Raw genomic sequence first — 25,015 nt, 5'->3', positions numbered from 1 at the left:
ACAAACTGTATTGTAAATATCCTTTTCATGTCTGACATATTTTCATTTTGTTATAATATGTTTTGATCTCAAATAGCATTAAGATCATAAAACTAAGACTAATCAAAACATATCAAAATTAAGTCATGTATTAATATTTGTTACTTTGATTTCTGCCACATCTCATGTTTTGTTTAAAAAAAAAATATAGACAAGAAAAAAAGAAAGAAAAGAAAAAAACAATCCAATTCAAAACAAATATACTAATTTCAACTATATCACCTTGATCACCATAAGTTGCGAATCTTAAAAAGAAGTACCTTGAGCAGTGTTCTTTGGTTACCATACAATCGTCGATATACTAAGCATTTGTTACTCATCTTGCGAAATTTGAGGTCGAAAATAGTTTAATCAACCAGTTAAAAGTTTTTCATTTTTGCACATACAATTTGTGTTAGTTTTACATTAGTATTCTATGATAAAACTATGATGAAATTGTCATTCTTTGTTTACTGTATGCCTAATAATTATCATACCGATAGTAATATTTATATCACATTATAACTTGCACCTCTGATATACTTTCAATAAATGACATTTCACCATTAAAAAAATGTTTAAACTTAGTCATTAGCAGTGATGAGTTCCGAAACAATCGGGTGAGTGTGAGGAGCATGTGGACTGGAGGGACAGATCATCTTCTTTGCCATAGCAAGTTGAGAAAGAGAAAGAGAAAGAGAGAGAGAGAAAAAAAAGAGAGAGAGAAAAAAAAAGAGAGAGAGAGAGAGAGAGGGGGAGAGAGAGAGAGAGAGAGAGGGGGGGGGAGGATACTCATAATGGATCTAGAGACTGACAAACTTAGGAACAAAGAAGTTAACTGAGGTAAATATCAAGCAGGACTTGATGTCATCATTTTCCCCCAATTATTATGCTCTTCCTTAACAAAAACTATACCCTTTCACCAGAATGTCTCATAAAGTACTACAGGTAATTATATGTCTTATAATGATTGACAAATATCTCATTTCTCCCCTTTAGTATTGTCCATCTATATTAATCCATCAGTCATCACCACCTAAAAATCACAAATTATATTGATATGAAACTACTGACCAAAATACCTTGGATCACATTTATTTGAAATGAGGGTCAATTCTATCAAGAATCAAACTGTTTAACGGTCTTAATTATTTCATATGCACCTAAATAATTTCCACATCCCCTATTCGTCCCTCCTGCCCCCAATCACAGACCCCACAAGCTTCCTTCATGATGCATGTTAATATTTTTGATACTTTATTTTCTCTCACTCTCCTCATGTTTATGTCTCTGATGATCTCTTTCTCTGTTACTCTTAAAATGTATTTACACCGAGTAAAACCTACACATACAGCACTAATATACTCATCACTTTTGTATATTCTATATTATCATACTGACACAACACGGACAGGGAAATGCGAAATATGAATTACAGCCATAATATATGCCATGCTATTACTACTGTACTCATTCTACTTGAATCATATACCAAGCATACTGATACACACACATTCTTATAATCATTAATTGAGTATAACTATTATTACGGGATTTCACCTAATATAATTATTCTCACTCACCAGTCACCCAATTTCTGAATGTACTTGCAGACAGTTTGACCTTTCCCTTCACATCACTGCTGTCTTTCCCTGGTTCGGAAGCCATGTTGTTGAATGAGAGACTGGTATGTAGTTTGGAGCAGACGACACGAATATTAGAATTCAAGATAGGAGCAAAGATGTTTGATTTTAATGACACGCACGACCTTAGATAGATATATGGCACCATTAGAGTGACGTCATAGACTTAGTAATGTTACAGTAGCTGTTTGCGATGATTTGCAAGGCTATAGAGAGAAAGAGAAAGGTCTCATTCTAGTCGATGTTTACTCTTACACTAGCCTGCATTATAATGGACGGGTAGGAGTTGTATTGTACGATGCATGTAGAGTGAGATCGATAGTACACGCATCTAGTGCACATGACTATACATGCATCCATCTACACTGCGATAATAATAATAACAATATTCAGTTCTTGTATAGCGCATAATACGTTATCAAATAACATCTCTTTGCGCTTCCAAAGAGCGTTGGAAATTATTACCCTAGCTAATTAGCGAAAGCGTTTGCGAGATGGACTACGGAGATGGACGAGGAGGGGAGGTAGGGGAGGTCGAGGGGTATTGAGGGAAGGTAGAAGGTAGGTAGATCGAGAGACAAGATGGAGGGGAGTAGCTAGGGTGGATCTAGGACTGTCCAAACTGAGGGATGGGGGGGGGGGGGTGTGAAATGTACTGCGAGGCCTTCATGGGGTCCAGGCCCGCCGGCCCCTGGTGCTTCATGGTGCATTCTGAGGAATTTCTGAATGTTGAGTAAACTGAACATTTTGTTTTGGGGGATGAAACTGAAAGGTAAAAGGGGGCGTGCGCCCTCACGCCCCTCCCATGGGACCGCCACTGGGGAGGAAGGAGGACGGGAAGACAATGAGGGGAGAGGGAGCTTCATTTGACGAAACAAATACGATTTTTATCACCATGCATTTCTGTAGCCAGAAGTTTTTTTAAATGTTTTTAAGACTGTGTTTTATTACGTTTGAAATAGAGAAATGCATATTGAAATTAAGAAAAATGCGTAAATGCCAAATTTCAAAATGTGGAAATCATTGATTAATTTTGTGCTTATATTTCAGTATTGTAAATTTTATAAATGTTCGATATCCGTTCTGTGTATTTTGTTGTATCATAATTTTAATTAATGTTAGTATGCTTCTCCATATTAATTCATACATAAAGTCAACCCGCTTGTTCAGTGTTAGCTTAGGGAGTTGGGATTGGATTAGAACTAGATCAACACCTCGATGTATATAGGCCTTGAGGCCTACTCTTAATTGTGATTGATTGATTTTTTATTCGACAATTAAGCTTCCAACATACAACAATATACAATAATAACAGATCAAAAATAAGTCAGCTTGAACAGGATAACACACGAAAGCTCGAGAGCTTATTTCCAGTGGGGTCCCTTACAGACATAAAAATTAATAAGTTAAAATAGTAATACTTACAGACAGATAAGAAAAATAAAAGAATTACTTATCAAAGATAATAATAATAATAACAACATTAAACTGATGATAGAAATGATAATAAGTACAAGAAGAAAAAGAAGAAGAAGAAAAAGAGGAGGAGGAAGAAGAGGCAAATAATGATGAATTTGTAGAATTTCTATAACGTACAAAAACATAAGTATATACAAAATGAAAAAGTATGAACCGGCAGAAGAATACAAATTTCAATCATATAACATGTCATTCACTTCTCTTCTCTGACTGTCAAGTATTAGATATTCCTTATTGTGATATTATTTCAACAACAAAAAAGATATTGAAAAAAGTTGATGGATGTTTGAACTTGCAATGACAGACTTATTAATCATTTTATATACTTTGTTGTTCTTTAGTGATGTGTCTGTATCATCTAAATTGATATAAATCAATCTCCGTTGAAGTCTGTTCTGACACAAAAACTGAAACTTTTCAAATCTTATTCCGTTATTTTGCAGTAATTGGTTGGTGGTTGTTATTCAGTTTACCTGACTGCTAAGAAAGCATAAATGCTTGTAAGTAAGCAACCAGACGGCCGACGGCTTTAGGTCCTCTCCGAGGGACCTGATAATAATCGAGGTAAAATTATAAGTTTTAAAAGATAATAGAGTCAGACCATTAATATATAGCTCTATGAGTCAGATACACCACAGTCTTATTCTGAATACGCTGTGTTCAAATATAATAATATCGGAGCAGCCCCTTTTCTCTGACATGTAACTTTTTTAATGACTGTGGGGTAGGTCTAAATCTGTGTCATGTTCCATAACCTATTATCAACGACAACTACATTATAAACTAGTTAGCATAGCTACTGAACTCCTTACATTTGATTGATTGTGAGTATATTTGTTACAGAAGTATGGAACTTGCTATTAAGGTTCTAGATACTTCACTCTCTGCATGACCCCTTTCATTCCCTTTACTGCACCCCTTCCAGATGTTACCCTTCCTCAGCTTCCTAGTATACTGCCCTCACTAGTCCTTTGCTGTTCAGTTAAATATTCATCATGGCCGCCAGGAGATGTCTACCTTTGGTAAGATTTGATAAATTTTTACATTTCACAATACAATGTTGAATATTTGTTGTTAAGAAATGATGAATAATTATATAATGTCAATATTCATGTGTTTTTCTCCATGCTAAAGAGAGTATATGATGCGAATAATTGGGAGTGAAAATGTGACTGCCGCGAAGCATCGCCCTTGGGCGGCTACTGTGTGAGTGCGGTGCAGTACACGGCTGGCGCGTTTCCGTTTTACACCCTGCCCTAGGCTTTTCTCCAATAAAATTTTACAAACCGACTGGTATTCGGAGTCTAGTCGTCCACATCTTGCCTCGGCGCTCTGCACACCACCAGAACTCTGAAAACGTCACGTAGCGCTAGCTAACTCTCTATACTAACTAGTTGATCTTCCTAGTCGTATCATTTATTTTTATCCATTAATACGCAATACTCTAAGAGCGTGAGGATGCGTGATCAGCTCGCAAAATTTAGCCCAGCGATAACAAAACAATAATATATCGGGAAAACCGTCTTGAACAAGAAGACCCTCGCATCCCCAATTGAAATTGTACATAAGCTTTGGCTTCGCTATTCTTGACGTCGATATAAACAAACTTAGACTTCGGATACAGCATGTTTCGTGTAATTTCTTGCCGAAAAGCCTAGGGCAGGGTGTAAAACGGAAACGCGCACACGGCTGCCGGTGTTTGAGTTGGAATGGGAATCTCTTGGATCTAGTTGCCCGGTATGGTTATGGTATAGACGAACAAAAAAATCTATGATGGGGAGTCGTGTGTCTGCGCAACTATAAATATAATTGACTTAAGATATCCAAAGATTTTTGTTTGTACATTCGCTCCGCCAACAGGTTTTGCATGAACTAAATTATAAATTAAACAGTTTCGGGTAGGATTCTAATTTTTTGAGGAATGATTAGTAGCTAGGCCTAGATGATAGATCTAATTTCATTACCCAAGACTCGAGATCTCTGTGTAATCTTTGTAAGCTGGTAACTTATGGTCGTTTAATTCTCTTTCTTGTGTTCCGTAGGTTCGTCATTTCAGCACCTCATCAGTGGGTGCTCAAATGGTGAAGGTAAGTTGATAAAGATTTATAATCATCATAATTCCATTTTCCATTGGGAGTTTTTTTTAGGGCCAACATCGTGTATCTTAAACTTTTTAACTTTTAGTTTCTGAAGATACTTTAAAATAGATTCAGTCATTATTTCCAGTGATTGAAGGGGTATGATATGACGTTTAACAATGTAGACCTATCTTATTGATTTGTGTAATCCATCTGTTATCTGATTCTCTTTTTTCATATTTAGCCATGAAAATTGACAACAAAATAATAATACTAATAATAATAATCTTTTAGTCCACTCCAAATTTTATTAAACCGAAAATGGAAATTCTTTTTGCCCAATTGATCGTGAGCCAGGCAGCCACTGAGCAGCGCCAGATCGACGTTGCTCTATCCCCTTATTGTTGAACGCCAAACAGGTAGCAGCAACTTCCGTCTTTTAACGTCTTTTGGTATGACGCGGCCGGGGTTTCGAACCCACGACCTCCCGGTTGTGAGGCGGACGCTCTACTGACTGAGCCAACACACCATAATGACTTGTTACATCTCAATCAGCAAAGTTGTACATATGTCACACAATGATGAAGGATTACAAGACTGTTAGACTTAAATACACACAAGCTTGCATTCTACATTTAAAGTTTATTGCATGTGCATTGGACTTCAAAGTTGAATGCTATGGTACATTGTTAGAAATTATCCTGGTAACAGTGGTATTACATCAATGTGGAAAATATAATTAATTATGTTCCTTTCAATACCCTTCCAGCCACCAATTCAGGTTTATGGTTTTGGTGGTCGCTATGCTACAGCTCTCTACTCAGCGGCTAGCAAACAGAAGACTCTGGACCAAGTAGATAAAGATATGGGCAGTGTTCAGGTATGTCATCTAGACTTGATTGTTAAAAGATTAATTGGTACAACATGAATACAATTTGGCATGTTCAGAATTCATATATGTTCAATTCCGAATAAACATATTAGCCTTAGGCATACTTTGTAATGTAGAACCAAAGTGCAGGTTCAACTAAAAAGACGTGAGAAAAGAAAGTGGTAATGAAATTTAAACTCACCGATAAGGAACTAAGAAAACTGAAGTAAGGAGACTGGAAATGATCCAAAAACTTGGAAGTGTCTTCTCGACGAATTCACTACGTAATCTCGACGATGAAACACTCTGTCAATTCCACAAGGCAAATGCAATAAACAATCTTATCAGAAGCTTCGACGAAAACCGAAACTATCAGGAATATATATACAATAATAAGATTTGCTCAGAAACAAAATGGCTGTGTCAACCGAAGGAAAAGAATGAATAGCCTACTTGGCGAATTAAACAAATGTAGAACCGTATTTAATCCAGCGAAGAAAAGAAATATTACCGCAGACGATTAAATAGACCGAGAAAAATACAACGTCGCAAAAATCGTACGCGAAATGTATGAAGTAAGGAAAATGACTTAAACCGTAGACACGTGTAGCTCTGACGAGTACAAACGGGATGAGTGCCGATAATCACGCTGCTTAGCCAAAAACACAAGACTATGGAACACCGTGATTGGCGCTTCGAGAAAAACAAACCATGGAGACCACAAATGTCATATCGCAGGTGCGAGGTAATTTACAAGACAAAAAGGAAGTGCCGATATAAATGAAAGAAAGAAATGCCGATATCTTGCAATCTCCGAAAGTTTGTTGACCCACAACAAATGGGTGTATGGATCACTACAGTAATATCAAATAAAACTTCTCCTGTTATTCTTCGTAATGTATCCATTTGAATGTCTGTAATAGATTTTAAAGTATGATTCAATAGATTTTTATGTCTTCTGAAAATAATGATTGCTTCTTATAAAGTGCTCTTACTGAATACTTATCAGCGCTGATGCAACCAAAACAAAGAATACATTTAGAATAAGAACATGATATACGTATAGTAATTATCGATATACAATGATTGGGCATATATTCATGACAATATTATAAAAGATATCATGATATTCTACATAAGTATGTGTTTGTGTAAGATTGGTCCCTCATTAAAACCAATATCATGCCATTTCAGTCAACGCAAGATTTACGTGTAAGTTTACGCAACTGTTTTTTCATTCTTTTCTTGCTTTCAGTCCCTGATGAAGCAGAGTGCCGTCCTATCTGACTTCATGAAGAACCCCACCATCAACAAGAAGGCAAAGATCAGTAAGTTCACACATTATCTCTCTTTTTTTGAGATGGTTAAATATAAAGTTGGGTTCAGGTCATGCGATTGCATTGTGAAAGAAGCGGTGTGGAATCGATCAGAAAAAGTTGATCATGTAGCATATAAGTATTGGTGTGAACTGCAAGGTTCGGGAGTCATCAAAATGATAAGCAATTTGGCTCAGTCTTGGTAAAGTATCAAGCACTGTGAACATAAAGGAAACATTTTTTCTCTGATGTTTTCCATACTTGCATAATAACAATGATAGCGCTCACAAATAATTTTTCACCTCTCCCCAGAACTCAACCTTCTCTTTAACTACCATGTTGATGAACAATTATTGTAAGTGTTCATTCAAGATACATGTTCTTTATTAATGAAATGTACATTTCAGAACACATATATCAATGATTTTCAGGGAGAATACAAATTAGTTCTTATGCCAAGTTTATGAACAATTATTGTAAATGTTCATTCAAGATACATGTTCTGTATAAATGAAATACCGGTAAACTTTTCAGAACACATGTATCAATAACTTTCAGGGAGAATACACATTAGTTCTAATGCCAAGTGGTAACCTTTATCCAATCAGGTAAATTGTTCATCTTGGACCAGGAAGGGAAGGGCTGAAGTAGTAGGTGAAATTTCATAACCCTTGGTTATAGGTATGGATACAGACAATCTTTTCAGCAGAGAAGTGCCATATATGCTGGACTGAAACCAATGTGATTTCTTTTCTGTAATGTAGGTGTAATATCTGATGTACTGAAGGGTGAGAAGATGGCCGATTCGACGGTCAACTTCTTTGGCATGCTAGCTGAGAACGGTCGACTGAACAAGGTCAAAGAGATCTTTGTGGCTTGGACTAAGATCATGGCAGCACACAAGGGAGAGATCATCTGCAAAGTCACAACAGCCAAGGTGAGTTAAAGCCCCATTGTACTACTTGTAGCTACTTGCTCCCTCTATATAGAAAACTTCCCCAATCGGTGCCTGTTGGTCCCCCATGAACATCTTTTTCATATGTTAATTGAGAGATGAGCTGATGAGATGGCCACATGTCAGTGACCTTACTGGGTGGTCAAAATCCTTTCTGGCTGAAACTAGTACAGACGGCCTTTAACATCATTGTTGGCTTATGTCAGCAATGTGCACAAATATCCACATGTGGAAGGTGCTGTATGTATGTTAGGTCTTTTAGAATGATCATTCCCAATGGCTTCATGGATAGATTTCTTTTTCCCTTTCAAAAAGTATTAAAGTATTACCCCCTCCCCACCCCCCACCCCCCCCCCCCCCCCCCCCCTCCTGGAAAGGAAAAATAATGTCTATCACTGGTTTACATGTGTTTTTAATCATTATGACCATGACAAAATTGTCTATCGAAGCCCTCGAAGGTGAATTCATGTAAAGCTTTGCTTGAAAAAAACATGTAACAAATTTTATCTCCTTTCTCGTCAATATCTATTTTCTTTCCATGAATAATGACAGAGCAACCCTTTTCTTTAAAGCTTCCCACTTTCCAAATCAAAGATTTTGTTTATGGTCGCATGAAAGCAGTTGCTTACTTGACGTACTTGTACACATATACATGTACTGACGTATGCATCAATCGTTACTTCTGTTTTCATGTGGATTAAAGATAATGTATTGATAATTGAATGAATTGATGATTGAATGTTTTGATAGTTGAATGTATTGATAATTGAATGTATTGATAATTGAATATATTGATAATTGAATGTATTCTTAATTGAATGTATTGATAATTGAAGGTATTCTTAATTGACTGTATTGATGATTGAATGTATCCTACCCAATGCTTATTTCATGATAGACATTGGATGCAAGTCAACAGAAGCAGGTCCAAGAAGCTCTCAAGGCTTTCATCAAGAAGGGAGAGTCATTGCAGCTCAACCTCACTGTAAGTACTCACTCACACACATGTTGTAACAGCAGTAAGGCGTTAACAAAAAAGATGTTGTATTGCCCTTTGCGACCGACCCAAAAGTCTTGAAATCTACGGTCTGCTTTTTAATAATTTATTTTTTCTACCCTGTTTTAGAGAAAAAAATATTTAATGAATACAAAATATGTATTATTGATAAATATCAGCCCAAAGAGGGAGGAAAAAAAAATAACAATAAAATTAGACCGACCGATCCATGTTTGGGCACCTAAAGGCAATACAACTAGAGAATCTTTTTTTATAGGCCTAATGCTGTTGTTCACTGTTTCCTTGGGTTCCAGGATCAATGGAAATTGAGTTATTAATTGGACTTGTGTACTAAATTATTGCTATTTTCACAAGGAATACACTTAAGTAATCGACAGTAGTGGATTTTAATCTATAATTCCCTACTACCCATTTAAAAATATTCAATATGATCATCACTAAGTGTATAATATGTTAAGAGTACACGGTATGGTTGATGACTTAACATGTTCCTTTAAAGATCTTTAAAAAAAGAAAAGAAAAATGGTGGGGGAGTGGTAATTTAGGTAATACTTAATCCACCTTTCCAAAATGATAGCAATATGGAAGAACCAGTTTACATTCCATTTGCAGACCTATTGACTTCATTCAATCCAGCTATGATAGCTTCATCAGAAGATCCAAACGTGATAGGTTTTTAGCTTTCCCTCATGCATTGTGAAATTGCAATAAATAAATGAATTATAAATGCACTAAATGTGAAGTTGGAACCAGTTGATTTGATTTATTTATTTCTGCAATAGTTTCCTAGTTACACCGGTGTGTTGGCTCAGTCAGTAGAGCGTCCGCCTCACAACCGGGAGGTCGTGGGTTCGAACCACTGCCTCGTCATACCAAATGACAGGAGTTGCTGCTTCCTTATTTGGCGTTCAACAATAAGGGATAGAGTAACGTCGATCTGGCGCTGCTCAGTGGGTGCCGGGGTCACGATTAATTGGGCAAAAAAGAAATTCCATTTTCGGTTTAACTTAATAAAATTTGGAGCGGACTTTAAAAGATTATTATTATTACACTAATTCATTTATCCCCAATCCTCTTTGTTTGATTGCAGGTGGACCCAACATTGATCGGAGGGATGATTGTAGAGGTCGGTGATAAGTACGTTGACATGTCAACCGCATCCAAAGTCAGGAACCTCACAAACCTCATCAAAGAAACAGCATAACCTTTGACCTTTCAACCCCTCCCTGTAAATGATTATTAGAGAGTTTATAGTGATAAAGTGTGTATTCCAGGTACATTATGTGGGATGACTTGCTTGGGGCGGATGTTCTACTCCATGAACGAAGGGGACATTTAGAGTAGTTTGATCCATGCAACAATTGAACATGTGTTCCTATGTACTTCCTTGTTATATTAAATTTACCAAGCAAGAGTACAGGACCTTTTAAAAGCACCCAATTCCAAATCACATAAGAGTCTTAAGAAGACAGATGTTTTGTGGATCCCAATATATTTGATCTTAGCTTTGATGTGTATGTGTTCACATACAGATTTCACTTCACTTACCAACTTCTGATCTCAATCAACAGTTTGGATTGGAGATTTATTTATGTCACTGTAACACTTTGCCGCTATGACATGATGTGGGGTATTTAAAGAGCTTTGCTGGAACTATCCCATACTTTTGTGTATCTTTGAATAGAGAATGTAATAAATACAATAAACATTTGATGAATATGATGCTTGATTTTGTTGATTTTTATTTTTTAAATACTTTGTGAATTACTGAAACACTGCAAAGTAATGTATATGGAGGAAGAAGCATTACATTGAAGGAAATTGGGCATGAAGTAAAAAAAAAAATAGCCTTCAGACTGATGCTGCTACCTGTAAACAAATCAGATACATGTAAATCTAGTATTGTGATACATATCATTAGGAATTCAGCATTTAGTTTGCATGTAAGAGGTTTAAACCAGAATACCAGAGTTAGAAAAGACAAAAGGGGAAGTGAGTGAGTGAGAGAGAGGGGGGGGGGGGGGGGAGCAGCGAGAAGGGGAGGAAGAAAGAATCGGACAAAGTAAGATGAGAGAGCATGAGAGAGATGAAATGATTTGACAGAGAGGGGAGTGTGAAAAGCTGATATAGAATGACAGAAAAAGAGAGGGAGAGAGAGAAGTAAGAAAAGAAGGAGAAAAAAAAGAGACAGACGGACTGAAGTTGACAGGAATGCCTTCCTGTCCCCTCCCTTGCGTCTTACCTTTTCAGTAGAAAGAAAATGCTGCAACACACATGAATGTACTACATGTATTCCAAAGTCTAACATTCTACAGTTTGGATGAAAAACAAGCTGCAATATAACATTCTGCAGTTTGGATATAAAACAAGCTGCAATATAACATTCTGCAGTTTGGATATAAAACAAGCTGCAATATTCAATTCAGTTCATATTTATTTCATTTCCAACAGAATTTGAAAGATAAACGATATAAATGATTTGCAATTCCAAAGTCTAACATTCTGCAGTTTGGATAAAAAGCAAGCTGCAAATGAATGATTTGCAATTCCAAAGTCTAATATTCACTAGTTTGCATGACCTTTAGCCAGGTGATCATAAGGTAGCATAGACATGGAGGAATGCAAACCCCGTCTTACATACTTTGCAGGTCGAGGATTTGGTGAATCTATTCGCCTGGCCTTCTCTGCAGCGGGAATCGAAGTAAGTACCCTAGCATCAGACAGCCTTTATTCATTAATGCACTGTTATTATCAACTCATTAGCTATAGCTCTGTTATCAAAGTCTTATCCATTCATTGCTTGAAATGATATCATACTTGGGTTGATCCGAACTCGGTCTATATAGATAAGAGCAGGTATTACATACCCTTCTTCTTGACCTCTTTTAGTAATGATCAGAATGACATTTTTCTAAAGATATTCCTTTGCCAAGATTGATTAGAGGGACAACTGTTTCCTTCAACTTGGTTTTGGATTGTTGGTATAATTTTTACGAATGAGAATTTACATTTTAACTGGTTTCAAAATATGTATATTTACAGTATATTAGTATAGTTATTATAGTATACTTAAGAGACAATGGTAATGATAATAACATTCATACATAATTCCTTGCTGATGTAAACAAATACAAAATAAAATCGTAGGGATTTTGAAGATGTAGCTGTACCATCATGTCTGCCTCCTTTATAGATATCCATTGTTTGACTTTTCAATTTTTCAGTATGAAGACGCGTACCTCGAATCGAGAGATCAGTTTTTGCAGTTGGTGAATGGTAGGTGCGATCACACCTGGAGCAGGGTGTAAGATAATTTTGAAGGGAAAAGAGAGAAAGAGAAAATAGAGCAGGTAATGAGAGAGGAGTTGAGGTATCAAGAAAGAGATAAATGGGGCCCGAGGGGCGGGGATGCATGCACGTCGGCTTGCTTCAAACTTCAAATGTATAATGTTGGATACGCAATTGGAAGGGGATGGAGGGATGGGGGAGCTCTACAGATAATAGATAGATGGAAAGATTTAGATAGGTATATAGATAGATAGATAGATGGGGAGAGAGAAAGATAGAGAGAGGGAGGGAGAGAGAGTGAGTGTGTATGTGTGTGTGTGTGTGAGAGAGAGAGAGAGAGAGAGAGAGAGAGAGAGAGAGAGAGAGAGATTGAATGGGGGGGGGGGCGGGGCGCTGACGTGCAGTCGAGTGGAACCATAATCTCCTCATTCATGCAGAAACTATAACGAGAGAGAGAGAGAGAGAGAAATTGCATGAGATCGAGAGAGTACTGTTGTATTATGTTAGCTATATAGATTCTTTCGGTAGCTTTGGGTCGAGAAAGAGCTAGGGAGGGGACGCTGAATCATCCCTCAAGACAAGAGATGGAGGCAATTTTTTCATTATGATATATATTGACATGCTGTGAATTTTTTTTTTTGGGGGGGGGGGGGGGGGGGGGGGGGGGAGAAAGGGGGGAAAGTATCGTGTTTTCTCCTTTGTAATATGAGAAAGAAAAAGAAAATCTGTTTTCTTCTATATAGATGGGAAGCTAATGTTCAGGCAGATGCCCCTGCTAGAGGTAGACGGTCAATGTTTGATCGGTAGTGAAGCCATTCTCAGATATGCATGTCGAAAGGGAAACTTGAATGGAAAAACAGACGAAGACAAATACAGGTAAGAAAATGCTGTTATTGATTATTTTGTTTACTTATAAATTAATATTTCTTTACTTGACCTTTGGTGACAGTAGCTTTCCCTATTATTTTAAAACAGTAAACTTTTAAAACTCCTCAACATTTGAGGAACCACCTTTCCCATTATTGTTTAAATGCTTTAAAATGGCTGCAAAATATATTCTATCAGCGATGCCAGCGTGTCAGCAAGAAAATGTTTCATTTTTTTTGTTCTCTCAATGTCTCAATATACAGCTGCTCTTTTTTATGTTATAGAATCTCTGTACACGAGGTAAAGTTGGTCTGATACTTTCATTTTTACATGTATATTGAAGAAAATTTATTGTAGACATTCAAAGTAAACATTTCCCTTTCCCTCTTGCCTTTTTTGTATAGATTTTTGCAATGGTTAATTATCGTATACCATAATCTTTCCTGAAAATGTCTGCCATAGAATTGACATGCTTTCAATGGGTGCGGAGGATATAGCGTTTCCTAGCCTCATGTCGCCAATGTTTCTAGAGGTACAGTTCACCAAGGAAGCAGCTGATAAAGCCAGTGAGAACGGTATCAAAGAATGCAGAGAACGCTATCTACCAGTCTTTGAAAAGGTACAGAGAGAGAGAGAGAGAGAGAGAGAGAGAGAGAGAGAGAGAGAGAGGGGGGCATGCATCGGTTTGGGAACCTATCAAATACAATGTACCTTGCTTAAATATTGGTTTTATAATGATATTCTCTCTTAAGTATCTGTTTTTTCTTTATCGTACCGAATGTTATAATCAAAGATTATTTTTGGATACCATTGAACTCCTCATGTTCACCTCATGTCCCTTTCTTATCTTTTTTCGACCCTAATTATAATGGACACCTCATCCACCAGGTTTTAGATGAGAGTACATCCGGGTTCCTGGTAGGAGATTCAATGAGCAGGGCTGATATCATGCTGTTCGACGGTCTCTGCTATCTTCACGAAGATCCTAAACTCGAATCAGAACTGCAGAATTTTCCTCGCTGCTCGGTAAGAGCCTTGATCTTTTGGGCAAAATTTGTGCGAACAATAGTGTTGTTAGTAGAAGAAACTGATAATTGTTAATATAGGAATTCATCATCCAACATTCATGATATAATGTCATGTTTCGACACGATATTACAATAAACAGACAAAACAGCAATAACACAGGCCATCACCGACTATATACATGTACAAAAACATTGACGTGTTGTATGTACAAGTTTTGGGGCAGTGAAAAATTGTTATCTGGCTTTCCAATACGTAAAGACAAGAGTAAAATCAAATGCGATTAATTTGAGCGGCATTATATTGAAGTAGGATTAAAAAAAAAAAATTATGAATAATCGTAAAAAATTCGTATTACAGACACTATATCCTTACTTGTGATTATCTAAACGTTGAAAACAACTCTAATATTGATGTTTTGCACCTTTCCGTAGGCTTTCATCGACCATTTCTCCAAGCAATCTGGCATCAAGGAATACCTTGCCAGTCCTCGTCGAAATGGCTTACCAGATCTGGAGTATACCAAACATTGCTGTCGAATTCTCAACCTGCCCCTTGCCGGAAAATAAACTACATTATAAGCATGTGAAAATGAGGGGAAACAAAATGATGTCACTCAATAGAATAATTAACTCTGTGTTCTTGTGTTCTCCGGCTCTCTCTTTCTCGTCTCCCCTCTTATTTCTCTCTACCCTCTCTCATCAATCTACCTCAGGGAAAAGAAATACTTTAACAATTTTGGGGGCTACTTTTCAAGCTTGCTTGCACGAAAATAACACTCTTTAATTTGTTTTGCATATTGAACTCTATGCACATTTTTTTTGGCTCTTTTATGACTTTCAGGGGCTAATTCGCCCCGAGCCTCCGTGTATTTGTTTCACTGATCTACCTCTCAGTACCTACATGTATAGTATGTTTATATCTTTGTACATGAATCTGCGCAAAGCTTGTTATGCTGAAAATGTATTTTTCTTTTCAAATACAAAATAGAGCCGAGCTGATCACTGCCAATTGAGCTTTACTTGGTAAATCTATTTTGTAATATTCAGAATTATGAACCAAAACTACTCATATTGTTAATAACTATTCATATTTAGATAATCTGTGTGTAATAAAATACAAATTTCATTATAAGTCTAGACTTAGAGGTGAGTTCAAAGGTGCCATGCAGATTTCTCTCCCCCCCCCCCCCCCACGAAACAAAAAACTTGGGATAACATCCGAATCTGTCCTATGTTGCTTGAAAACAAATTCAAGCACATTGATTATCACTATGATTCTACTTTGTTCAGTATATTGCTTAGATTTAATCCGGAAAGACATGTACAGATTCATCTGCATCAGATACCAAATTACAAAGCTACCTGGTATATTTCACTGGGTTTTCGTCATCACCAGCATCATCATTATCCATGTTCTTGATAATCACCACCACCATCATCATTATCCATGTTCTAGATAATCACCACCATCATCATCATTATCCATGTTCTTGATAATCACCACCACCATCATCATTATCCATGTTCTTGATAATCACCACCATCATCATTATCCATGTTCTTGATAATCACCACCATCATCATCATTATCCATGTTCTTGATAATCACCACCATCATCATCATTATCCATGTTCTTGATAATCACCACCATCATCATCATTATCCATGTTCTTGATAATCACCACCATCATCATCATTATCCATGTTCTTGATAATCACCACCATCATCATCATTATCCATGTTCTTGATAATCACCACCATCATCATCATTATCCATGTTCTTGATAATCACCACCACCATCATCATTATCCATGTTCTTGATAATCACCACCATCATCATCATTATCCATGTTCTTGATAATCACCACCATCATCATCATTATCCATGTTCTAGATAATCACCACCATCATCATCATTATCACCATCACATCATCATCATCATCATCTTAATCGTATTCAGCTAGATCAAAGGCGATGCACACTTTTGTATCATCAAAACAGAAACCTGTTGATGTACTTTGCATTTCCCAACATTCCCTTCACATTTCTATTTGATTTTTTTATTTTTGTATTTGTATGTTTAATTCTATTTAAAGCAAGAATATAATTTGGAGACAAGCCAATTTAATGCAACATGTGTTCTGACATATGTAGTTCTATTCTTTATTCACAATGTAAATGACAAGTCTTATCTACAATAAATATATAAAATGTATACCAAACATGTCGTACGAGTGTCTATATTGATTGTAGAGGGGTCAATATTACACTACTACATGTACCCATGTAGAAATCTGGCCAGCAACGCAAGAAACATTCAGATATCCCATCTAATGTATTAATTTTACAATTTGCATCTCTTTGGGATGTTATGATAGTTTCTAGCAACAGGCTAATATGATCTTCAAAGCAGAAATGGTTGAAGAAAAAGAAAGAAAAACAAATAAGAGAAAACAATCAAGTAATGGATAAACATTAAGTGATGACCTGTAAAAAGTGAAAAGCAACAATGTACAGACAAGCTGAAAACTAATTCATGTAATCACAAACACACAATACACAAATACAGATGGCAAATACAAGCAAAACTGCACTACAATGGAAATAAATAGGTCCAACATAATACACACACATCTGGATTCTCTACCAAGTATATCAGTGCACCAGGAGGAGGGAGCTAACACACTTTGTGGGAAATGTTTTCATTGTTTTAGGTCTGTCATGAATGGATGAAGATGGAGAAGTTTCGACCTATCCCTGTGAACTTTTTAACCATAAATGAAACAAAATTTACAAATAACTTCATTCTAAAAATGTATACCAGCTGACTATTGCTGTTTCTGTAGTTGTCATGATTGTTGGCATGCAAGATGTCAGTTGACAATGTGTTTGACAGAGCTCCCCACGAGGAGGTTGACACAATGAGAACAGAAACAGTAATTTAATCGGAACCTGACTTACACAACTCAGTGGCTTTTTATCTATTTTACACAATGATGATGATAGTCTAAAACCCTGATAAATACTAGCCTGGCAAGAGAATGACTATGAAATACTGAATGACACTGTATTATGGAAAAAAAGTGCTACAGAAATATAATGTGTGAGAGTGAGACAAAGATATAAGGTGAAATTCTAATTTCAATTTCTCTAGAAATTCAATGGATCATGAATTTGCTATATAATTCTGCATTTGTTTTTCTTTTGTTTCTTTTTAAATCCAAATTGTAATTTTTTTCAAATTTGTTACATTTTTAGATGTGGTGATTTTCTTAAAAATTATTATACGATACGATTGGTCCACTTGTATATCTTTAACATAAAATACTTTATATAATACTAAAAGTGTAGTACATTGCATTTGTTACTCTTTAATATTAACACTATCAAAGTGAATCACTAAAACATCCATGTACATGTATAATAACAAACAATTTTTTTAGTCAATGGCATGATTTAAATTGAGTTGTACAGGTTACAGGTTATAATCCAATACTGAGCCAGCAGTAAACACATACACTATTACAATTGGTCAAGTACTTTCTTTGGGTAATAAATTAAATCTTTAATTGTTTAATAACATGTACCTGTAAAATCTATTTTTAAAATCTGACCATTCCACAATTGCACTTTTGTTGACAGTCATGAAATTAGTGAGATATGTTTATGCCTACAATAACATTTGTTTTTTAAGAGCCCTCACTTCTAATATGCACTCTCTTAAAAATTAGATTTTTTTTTTTTTTTTTGCAACACACTGTTTATGCACATAGACTATTGAATGCTAAATTATCTGTCTAAATACAGTGGAACCTCACTATAACAGGCGCGTAGCCAGGGAGGGGGGGGGGGTGGTGGGGGCGGTCGCCCCCAAAAAAACGCCGGCCAAAAAAAAAAAGAGAGAGAAAAAGAAGAAAAAAAGTAAGAGGACGTAGGAGGAAAAAAGGAAAAGGAGTCGAGAATGGTACAAGGAATCGTCTTCTTTCTCTAATAATTTAATGAAACGTCAAAGCTTCGCGCGAAAGGGGGGGGGGAACAGAAATCAGACAAGGATTAAGAAGTCGAGAACGGTACTTTGAGTCGTCTTCTTTCTCTAATAATTTAATGAAACTTCAAAGTTTTGCGCGGGAGGGGAGGAAACTAAATTCAGATAAGGATTAAGAATCGAGAAAGGTACAACGAATCGTCTTCTTTCAAAACCCCCCCCCCCCGCGCAGGAGGAGGGGGGGGGGGACTGAATTCAGACAAGGATTAAAAGTCGAGAAAGGTACAACGAATTGTCTTCTTTCTCTAATAATTTAATGAAACGTCAAAGCTTCGCGCGAAAGGGGGGGGGGAACAGAAATCAGACAAGGATTAAGAAGTCGAGAACGGTACTTTGAGTCGTCTTCTTTCTCTAATAATTTAATGAAACTTCAAAGTTTTGCGCGGGAGGGGAGGAAACTAAATTCAGATAAGGATTAAGAATCGAGAAAGGTACAACGAATCGTCTTCTTTCAAAACCCCCCCCCCCCCCTCCCTGCACCCACCACCCTAGGGAGCGCGCTGTGCACGCTCTTTAAGTGATTCGCGTGCTCACTACCGCCCCCCTAAAATAAAATCCTGGCTACACGCTTGCATTATAAAGAGCTCCGATATAACGAGGTATCTGTTATAACAAGGTGACTTTGCTGGTCCCAGCTCTTTATATTCTTTCATTTTCTACCTTAATATAACAAGATTCCTGATACAACAAGGTAAAGTCCTAAGGACCTCGTTATCATGAGGTTCCACTGTACGAGTACATGTAACTCAATTATATGGCTTCTCATCCTTCATGAATCTACATGGATACTATAATTAGTACAGTAATTGCATTTGTAGGACTTCTATGCCTTTCCAAAATATACATATATTTAGTATCTAACACTCGAAATAAACAACATGGGTAGTACTTTCTAAGAAGTGATTCAGTCTCAAGGTAATACAGTATGTTTACTACTTGTTATCTCAAAATTGAAAAAACGAGATTTTTTAAAAATAGATATAAAATACCCTTATTTTACTATTGTGCTGGGTATCATACAGATACTTGCCAAACAGCTTATTGTTTTATCTGGAAATGCATTTTTAAAGATCTACTGATACATTTTCTTTATTTTTTCAGGAGGGGGGGGGGGGTCAAATATGAAATATCTGTTTACGTAGCTACAAGCATAAATTCATTAAACAGTAAGTTGTCATGTTTAGATTTATGATAAATATTTCCTGAAATAAAATAAAACATACTATTTAGAATACCACCTCAAATTTTCTGCCTCAGTGATTTATCCAGATAGGGTATGTAGGGTTGGTTGAATACTAGATATCGTAAGTGAAGAGTTGTTTGGTTTTCCTACCAGAGAGGATGCTTCTTAAACATGCCTTGCCATTTAGTAGACTCTGCTTCATGCATCCTTGTGTTCAGGAATGTCATCTTTACATTCAGATCAGTCATATTCTGTGTAAATAAAAACAAAACAAAAATAAATCAATGTCATTCATCAAAACCGAGTTAAGCCTTGGTCAGATATGAGGTGCTAAAACATTTCAAAATAACCACTACAGAAAATTAAATGAGATAAACTTAGCAAATTATTTCTGTGTCTTACAGCATGCAAATCAAATGGCTTTAAACAAGGCCCATTATTGCACACAGCTGTGATATTTTCCTCCTGCAAATTACTCTCTTTAAATTTGTTTACACCTAAAATTTGTTTCAGATTTTTTTAGCTGGTTTGCAATGTCATGCCTGGCCTTGGGAATTTCAACATGATTTCAAGATTAAACTAAACTTTGAAATTGTTCATGCATAAGAAAATGAGGTTGAAGTAGATTAAGTAAAAGAACAAGAAAGAGATTCACCAAAACCACACAGACTTTACTGCTTTTGCTTCATGAAGATTTGTAAGAAATTGCAGTATAGTCAATGGATTATATTGGCTGAACATATTATGAAGATAATGAGAAATGTACTTGCCTTTGCGATGGTTGTTTCTCGTTTGCTTTTCATTTCAGGCTCTAATTGCTCTAACTTGTCAATCTGTGAACATAATACAACAAATACAAATATCATACGTTAAGCCATGTAAAAAACTATACATGTTTAGCGTCCCTGCCCGCTTCCTTTTTGGGGGCCGCTTCCTATTTTTTTTTTTTTTTTTAAAGAAAAAAAACATGAAAAACACTGCTAAAATTGATCTATTTCTGATTTACAAAAACAAAAACAAAAATGTCGGCGGCCATCTTGAAAAATAGCCCGACTGACAGGGAAAATGCACCGAGCGGCCATTTTGAGCGGCCATTTTGAAAGAAGAAAAAAAAAAAAAAAAGGGCCTCCTCCTTCCTATTTTTCCAAAAAACAGGACGCTAAACATGTGTTTTCTTTTTATTTGGCCTTACTATATATTGACTGATTGATCAATTGGAAAAGAGATAGAGAGGAGAGAGAATAGAAAGAGAGAAAGAAAGAGAGAGAGAGATTTGGAAGAAAGAAGGGGGAGACAGATGGAAGAGAGAGAATAAGGGAAAGGGAGGGAGAGGGAGGGAGAGGGAAATCGGTGGGGGGGGGGGGTAGAAATAATGAAAATAGAAATGCTCTTTTAAAAAAAAATGCGAGAGCAAATTCTCCCTGCTGACACAGATACCAACAAGTATAGTCAATGTATGTTAATGCATGTTGGCAACTTCATAATTTGGTTCTCCAAGACTACCTCCTTGGATGCTGCAGGGCCAGATTAAACTAAGTGACCAACAGGAGTAAGCCAACTTATGTTGAGGATCCTGGGCAAAGTTTCTTGAAACAAGTGTTTCAAAATTAACACGTGTTTCCAGGGATGTCAACAAACTTAGTTTCAAGAAACTGGCCCCTGTGTGTCCTGAAACTGTATTCTACTACTGATATGGTGGCATGTGATTGTGAAACAGTCAGGCTTACCCTCTTCACAATCTGTTGCAGTCTCTGTTTGATGATATCATTATAGCCATTAATCTTCACTGATCGCTTCATGGGCTTGACTGTTGAAAGATGAAAGACATAACATATAAATTATAATTTATATTCATATCAATTATTTGAATTCCCTAGACCTTTTTTTGGAATCAAAATCAAATAAAATTGGTCACAATGGTTCTGAATTTAGTTCTGTGTATCTTTAAATATCTAATTATTCCAAAAGCAAAAACAGAAATTTAGAAACATATGCTTATATGATGGGAAACAAGTATTGAGCTTTATAATTCACTTTGTTTTATAATAAATTTCAATTTTTGGAGAATTACTTATTCTATTGTATTGGAACATTCTTTTCACTTACTGTGTTTTTTTCACAGGAGGTTCAAGATTTAAATACAGAAAAGGAAGTTTATTGGAATCTGATGTAAACTAATACTGCACTTTATGAGATAAACATAACAGTCCTGATTTCATGATCATCTATATTCGTAGATTCTGCAAATATAAAAATAAATACACAGTCTATCCGTTTAGGTTTGATATAGTAATAGCTGTCATACTCAGGTATTCCAAACTGGAAAAAAGAGCTTTATCATTGGATTGATACTTACCGTTCTGGTAACGTCTTGTGACTTCAAGAACATAAGGTCTGTAGAAAGATAACACCAAAGCAATTCCATTTTAACAATAGGACATGTCTCATGCTTAACATACATTGAAAGTACTCTTTAATCAATGTACTATAAACGTCAGAATTTTTTTTTCTTTTTTTTCCTTCTGAATTACAAGTAGACAAACAGGTGACAGTAATAGTTTGGAGTACTAGTAATGCTTAAAATTTGTGGGTGTATTATGCAACTGCAGATGAATGTTGACTGACTTTCACAAGCAACTTGCTAAGCTACTATTACCTGTTCATATCACAGGTTAACAATATAAAAACGTGTTTAATATAATAACCTTCATGGAGCGCCAGGAGGGTCAAATCTGACTGACATGAGCGCTATACAAGAACCCATTTTTATTATTATTATTATGAGATATATGAATTTGATATACTCACTGGAACTTTGAATTAGGTGTGATGAATCCATTGATAGGGATTAATGAACCTCGGTTGTTACGGAGCTGTAAACAAAGTTATTAATCTTGTTGTTATATGAATGTCAAGGTCACATCTAGAGTAACATGATATGCTCATCCTTCATCTCACTTCATGTACGGCTTAGTTCAGGGGGGGGGGGGGGGTACATGGTGACGTATTTCAGGTTTGTGTTCATTGTGTCCCTTAAAATTCAGAAATTTTCATTGAGGGTGAAGGGTAAACTTTTGAGTGCCTGTGTGTACTGGGACTTGGTTAGTATGAGTCTGGGAAAAGGACAAAGGTATCATGAACTGATGAAATTTGATCCTAAAATGTACCCATATTCTCACTTACACAGGGATATACATGTAGGTACAGCTGATAGAAGTACAAAAGGTGCTGGGAATATTTAATGTTAATAATGGTTGTTACTGAAATGACTTGCATCAATGACATGATGGTTTTAAGACATCTTAAGGACAGTAGAAAATTGTATTGGGGTTGAGGGGGTTGTCATTCATTTCAATCCCAAACCACTGATTTTGTAATATTTCAGAGGTTTTGCATTTTGAAATCTTAAAATAAGCCTGTAAGATATTCCTTACCTTCAACACCAAGTTTTCATCTTGTAATGCCAGACTAACCCTGAAGATATCCTGGATCTCTGGAGTGGGACTGTCCTGAGGTAGAATCACACATCGCGGAACAGACTTTGATTTATCTTCTGTCTCGGCTGTAAGATATAAACAGAATTTAGAATTTAAAAAGACCCTCTTAAGACAGATGGCTAAGCTTGAGTGACTTGTATTTGTAATGCCACATAGTGACATACCGGTACATGTAAACTCCAGGGAGCTACTTTGGCGTCGGAGCTCCCTCGAGTTACATGATGTAGGTGAGCACTTGTTTTTTTATTAAGAGAGTGAAAATGTCAAAGGTCAAACGAGCAAGATCATCAGTTATCATGGTACAAAACCAGCCTGAAAAAAATTCCACTTATCAAGGAAGATCAAGATTTCTACTTGAAAGTTGAAGTCAGGAATTTTATTGACTTCAGAAATTGGATCATCACACTCTTTCTTTAGTTTTATGTTCCTCCTCCTATAGTCCAAGTTTCTTCTTCCCCTTCTTTTCTTCCTCCTCCTCCTCCTCCTCCTCAGTCGGATCCAGATCTCATCATTCATGCATATTCATGCATCATGCATCACACACTAGATCTAGTCACTAAAACCTTTTCATCAGCGAACATATAATTCAACGCGTGGGACTGAGTTACATAATTAATTTTGCAATGTCTATATTTCACTATATATTTCAACATATCTCATGCTCTAATCTGTTTAACAGCATCATAAATCATTACTGAAGGTTTGAGGAACGAAGGATAATACTCACATGCTAGATCACTGCGGTGAATGGTGACCCAAACACGGCTGAGAGAAGATGCCTTCCTGTCCGCGGCCATTGTTGTTTTTCATCCGTATTTAGATTCGACTAGTGCGTGCCCAGCCACAGATGGAATCCATAAAAGACAATGTCTATATGCGAGAAACTCGAGATGGGAGGGTGGGGCACCTTTCGTAATTGGGATCCTAAAATAGGACTATCATGATGAAGTCGGATGAAATACGAAAACAAATGTCTATGAAGTTAAAAATACAAGAAACTTTATGTGCGCGTGAAACCATGCAAACGGGGGGGGGGGGGGGGGGGGGTCTATGCAGATATGACTCAGAAAAACTAAAATAAAAGAAAGTTCCTATACTAGGAAAAAGAGGCGATTCAACGAAGACCCTGCTATCATAGATATTTTCTCTTTTTTTCTCTTTTTTTTAAAACCTGCTTTCTTTCATCTCACTAGCATGGCCTATAATTCTTTCTAAGACAATATACCATTTGTTCCAATTCCAGGACTAAAGAAATTGATTTTTCTTTTGATCTATAACTCTCAATCAGGGGCGGATCTAGGGGGGGGGGAAAGGGGCCGGGAGGGGCCCCCTCCCCTGGCAAAAAAAAAAAGGTTTAAAAAATAAGATGGTAATTAATTGTTGTAACTCAAATGGGGGGGGGGGGGTGTTGTGAATAGAGCTCCCCCCCCCCCTCCCCCCTCCGCTTATTCTGCCGGTCGGCTGTTATCTCATAAATTGGGCCCCCTCCCTCGCCGACAGCTTGATCCACCCCTGCTCTCAATATCTATATAGTTCCTATCTCGGAGCCTAATTTTAATGTTTATGCCGCTTACCAATTAAGATTTAGCCATTCCCACATCATTATGTTTTAGCTTGTGTCTAAAGCATTTTTTTTTCTGTACCAATTAAATTCAAGAAATTTAAAACAAATAAGTTCAAAGCTAATGAATATTAACATTAAAACCTTGAGGAATCTAATTTTGT

The 25,015-nt window shown here is 36.5% G+C and overlaps 3 protein-coding genes across 3 annotated transcripts; 2 read left to right on the top strand and 1 right to left on the bottom strand.

Moving 5' to 3' along the window:
• The first annotated feature begins 4,063 nt into the window (after positions 1 to 4,063).
• On the top strand, positions 4,064 to 11,100 carry LOC587430 (ATP synthase subunit O, mitochondrial). The gene is made up of 7 exons (XM_030998274.1): positions 4,064 to 4,162; positions 5,183 to 5,227; positions 5,988 to 6,098; positions 7,345 to 7,417; positions 8,170 to 8,342; positions 9,259 to 9,345; positions 10,469 to 11,100. The coding sequence occupies exons 1-7, from the start codon at positions 4,136 to 4,138 to the stop codon at positions 10,580 to 10,582; spliced, it is 630 nt and encodes a 209-aa protein (XP_030854134.1). The 5' UTR covers positions 4,064 to 4,135; the 3' UTR covers positions 10,583 to 11,100.
• A 2,872-nt stretch (positions 11,101 to 13,972) lies between these two features.
• On the top strand, positions 13,973 to 15,334 carry LOC115929465 (glutathione S-transferase-like). The gene is made up of 3 exons (XM_030998427.1): positions 13,973 to 14,152; positions 14,422 to 14,559; positions 14,994 to 15,334. Exons 1-3 carry the CDS (start codon positions 14,003 to 14,005, stop codon positions 15,126 to 15,128), a joined length of 423 nt encoding a protein of 140 aa, XP_030854287.1. The 5' UTR covers positions 13,973 to 14,002; the 3' UTR covers positions 15,129 to 15,334.
• Positions 15,335 to 19,711: 4,377 nt separating this feature from the next.
• On the bottom strand, positions 19,712 to 24,148 carry LOC100890471. The gene is made up of 7 exons (XM_003729688.3): positions 24,018 to 24,148; positions 23,228 to 23,355; positions 22,602 to 22,666; positions 22,150 to 22,187; positions 21,521 to 21,600; positions 20,564 to 20,626; positions 19,712 to 20,044 (listed from the first exon to the last, which is right to left on the bottom strand). Exons 1-7 carry the CDS (start codon positions 24,085 to 24,087, stop codon positions 19,940 to 19,942), a joined length of 549 nt encoding a protein of 182 aa, XP_003729736.1. The 5' UTR covers positions 24,088 to 24,148; the 3' UTR covers positions 19,712 to 19,939.
• Positions 24,149 to 25,015: the final 867 nt, after the last annotated feature.

Source organism: Strongylocentrotus purpuratus, unplaced genomic scaffold, assembly GCF_000002235.5.
Source record: "Strongylocentrotus purpuratus isolate Spur 01 unplaced genomic scaffold, Spur_5.0 spur5_contig_859, whole genome shotgun sequence".
Taxonomy (NCBI): domain Eukaryota; kingdom Metazoa; phylum Echinodermata; class Echinoidea; order Camarodonta; family Strongylocentrotidae; genus Strongylocentrotus; species Strongylocentrotus purpuratus.
The sequence above is the reverse complement of the archived record's forward strand: the minus strand, read 5'-3'. Positions and strand labels throughout refer to the sequence as shown.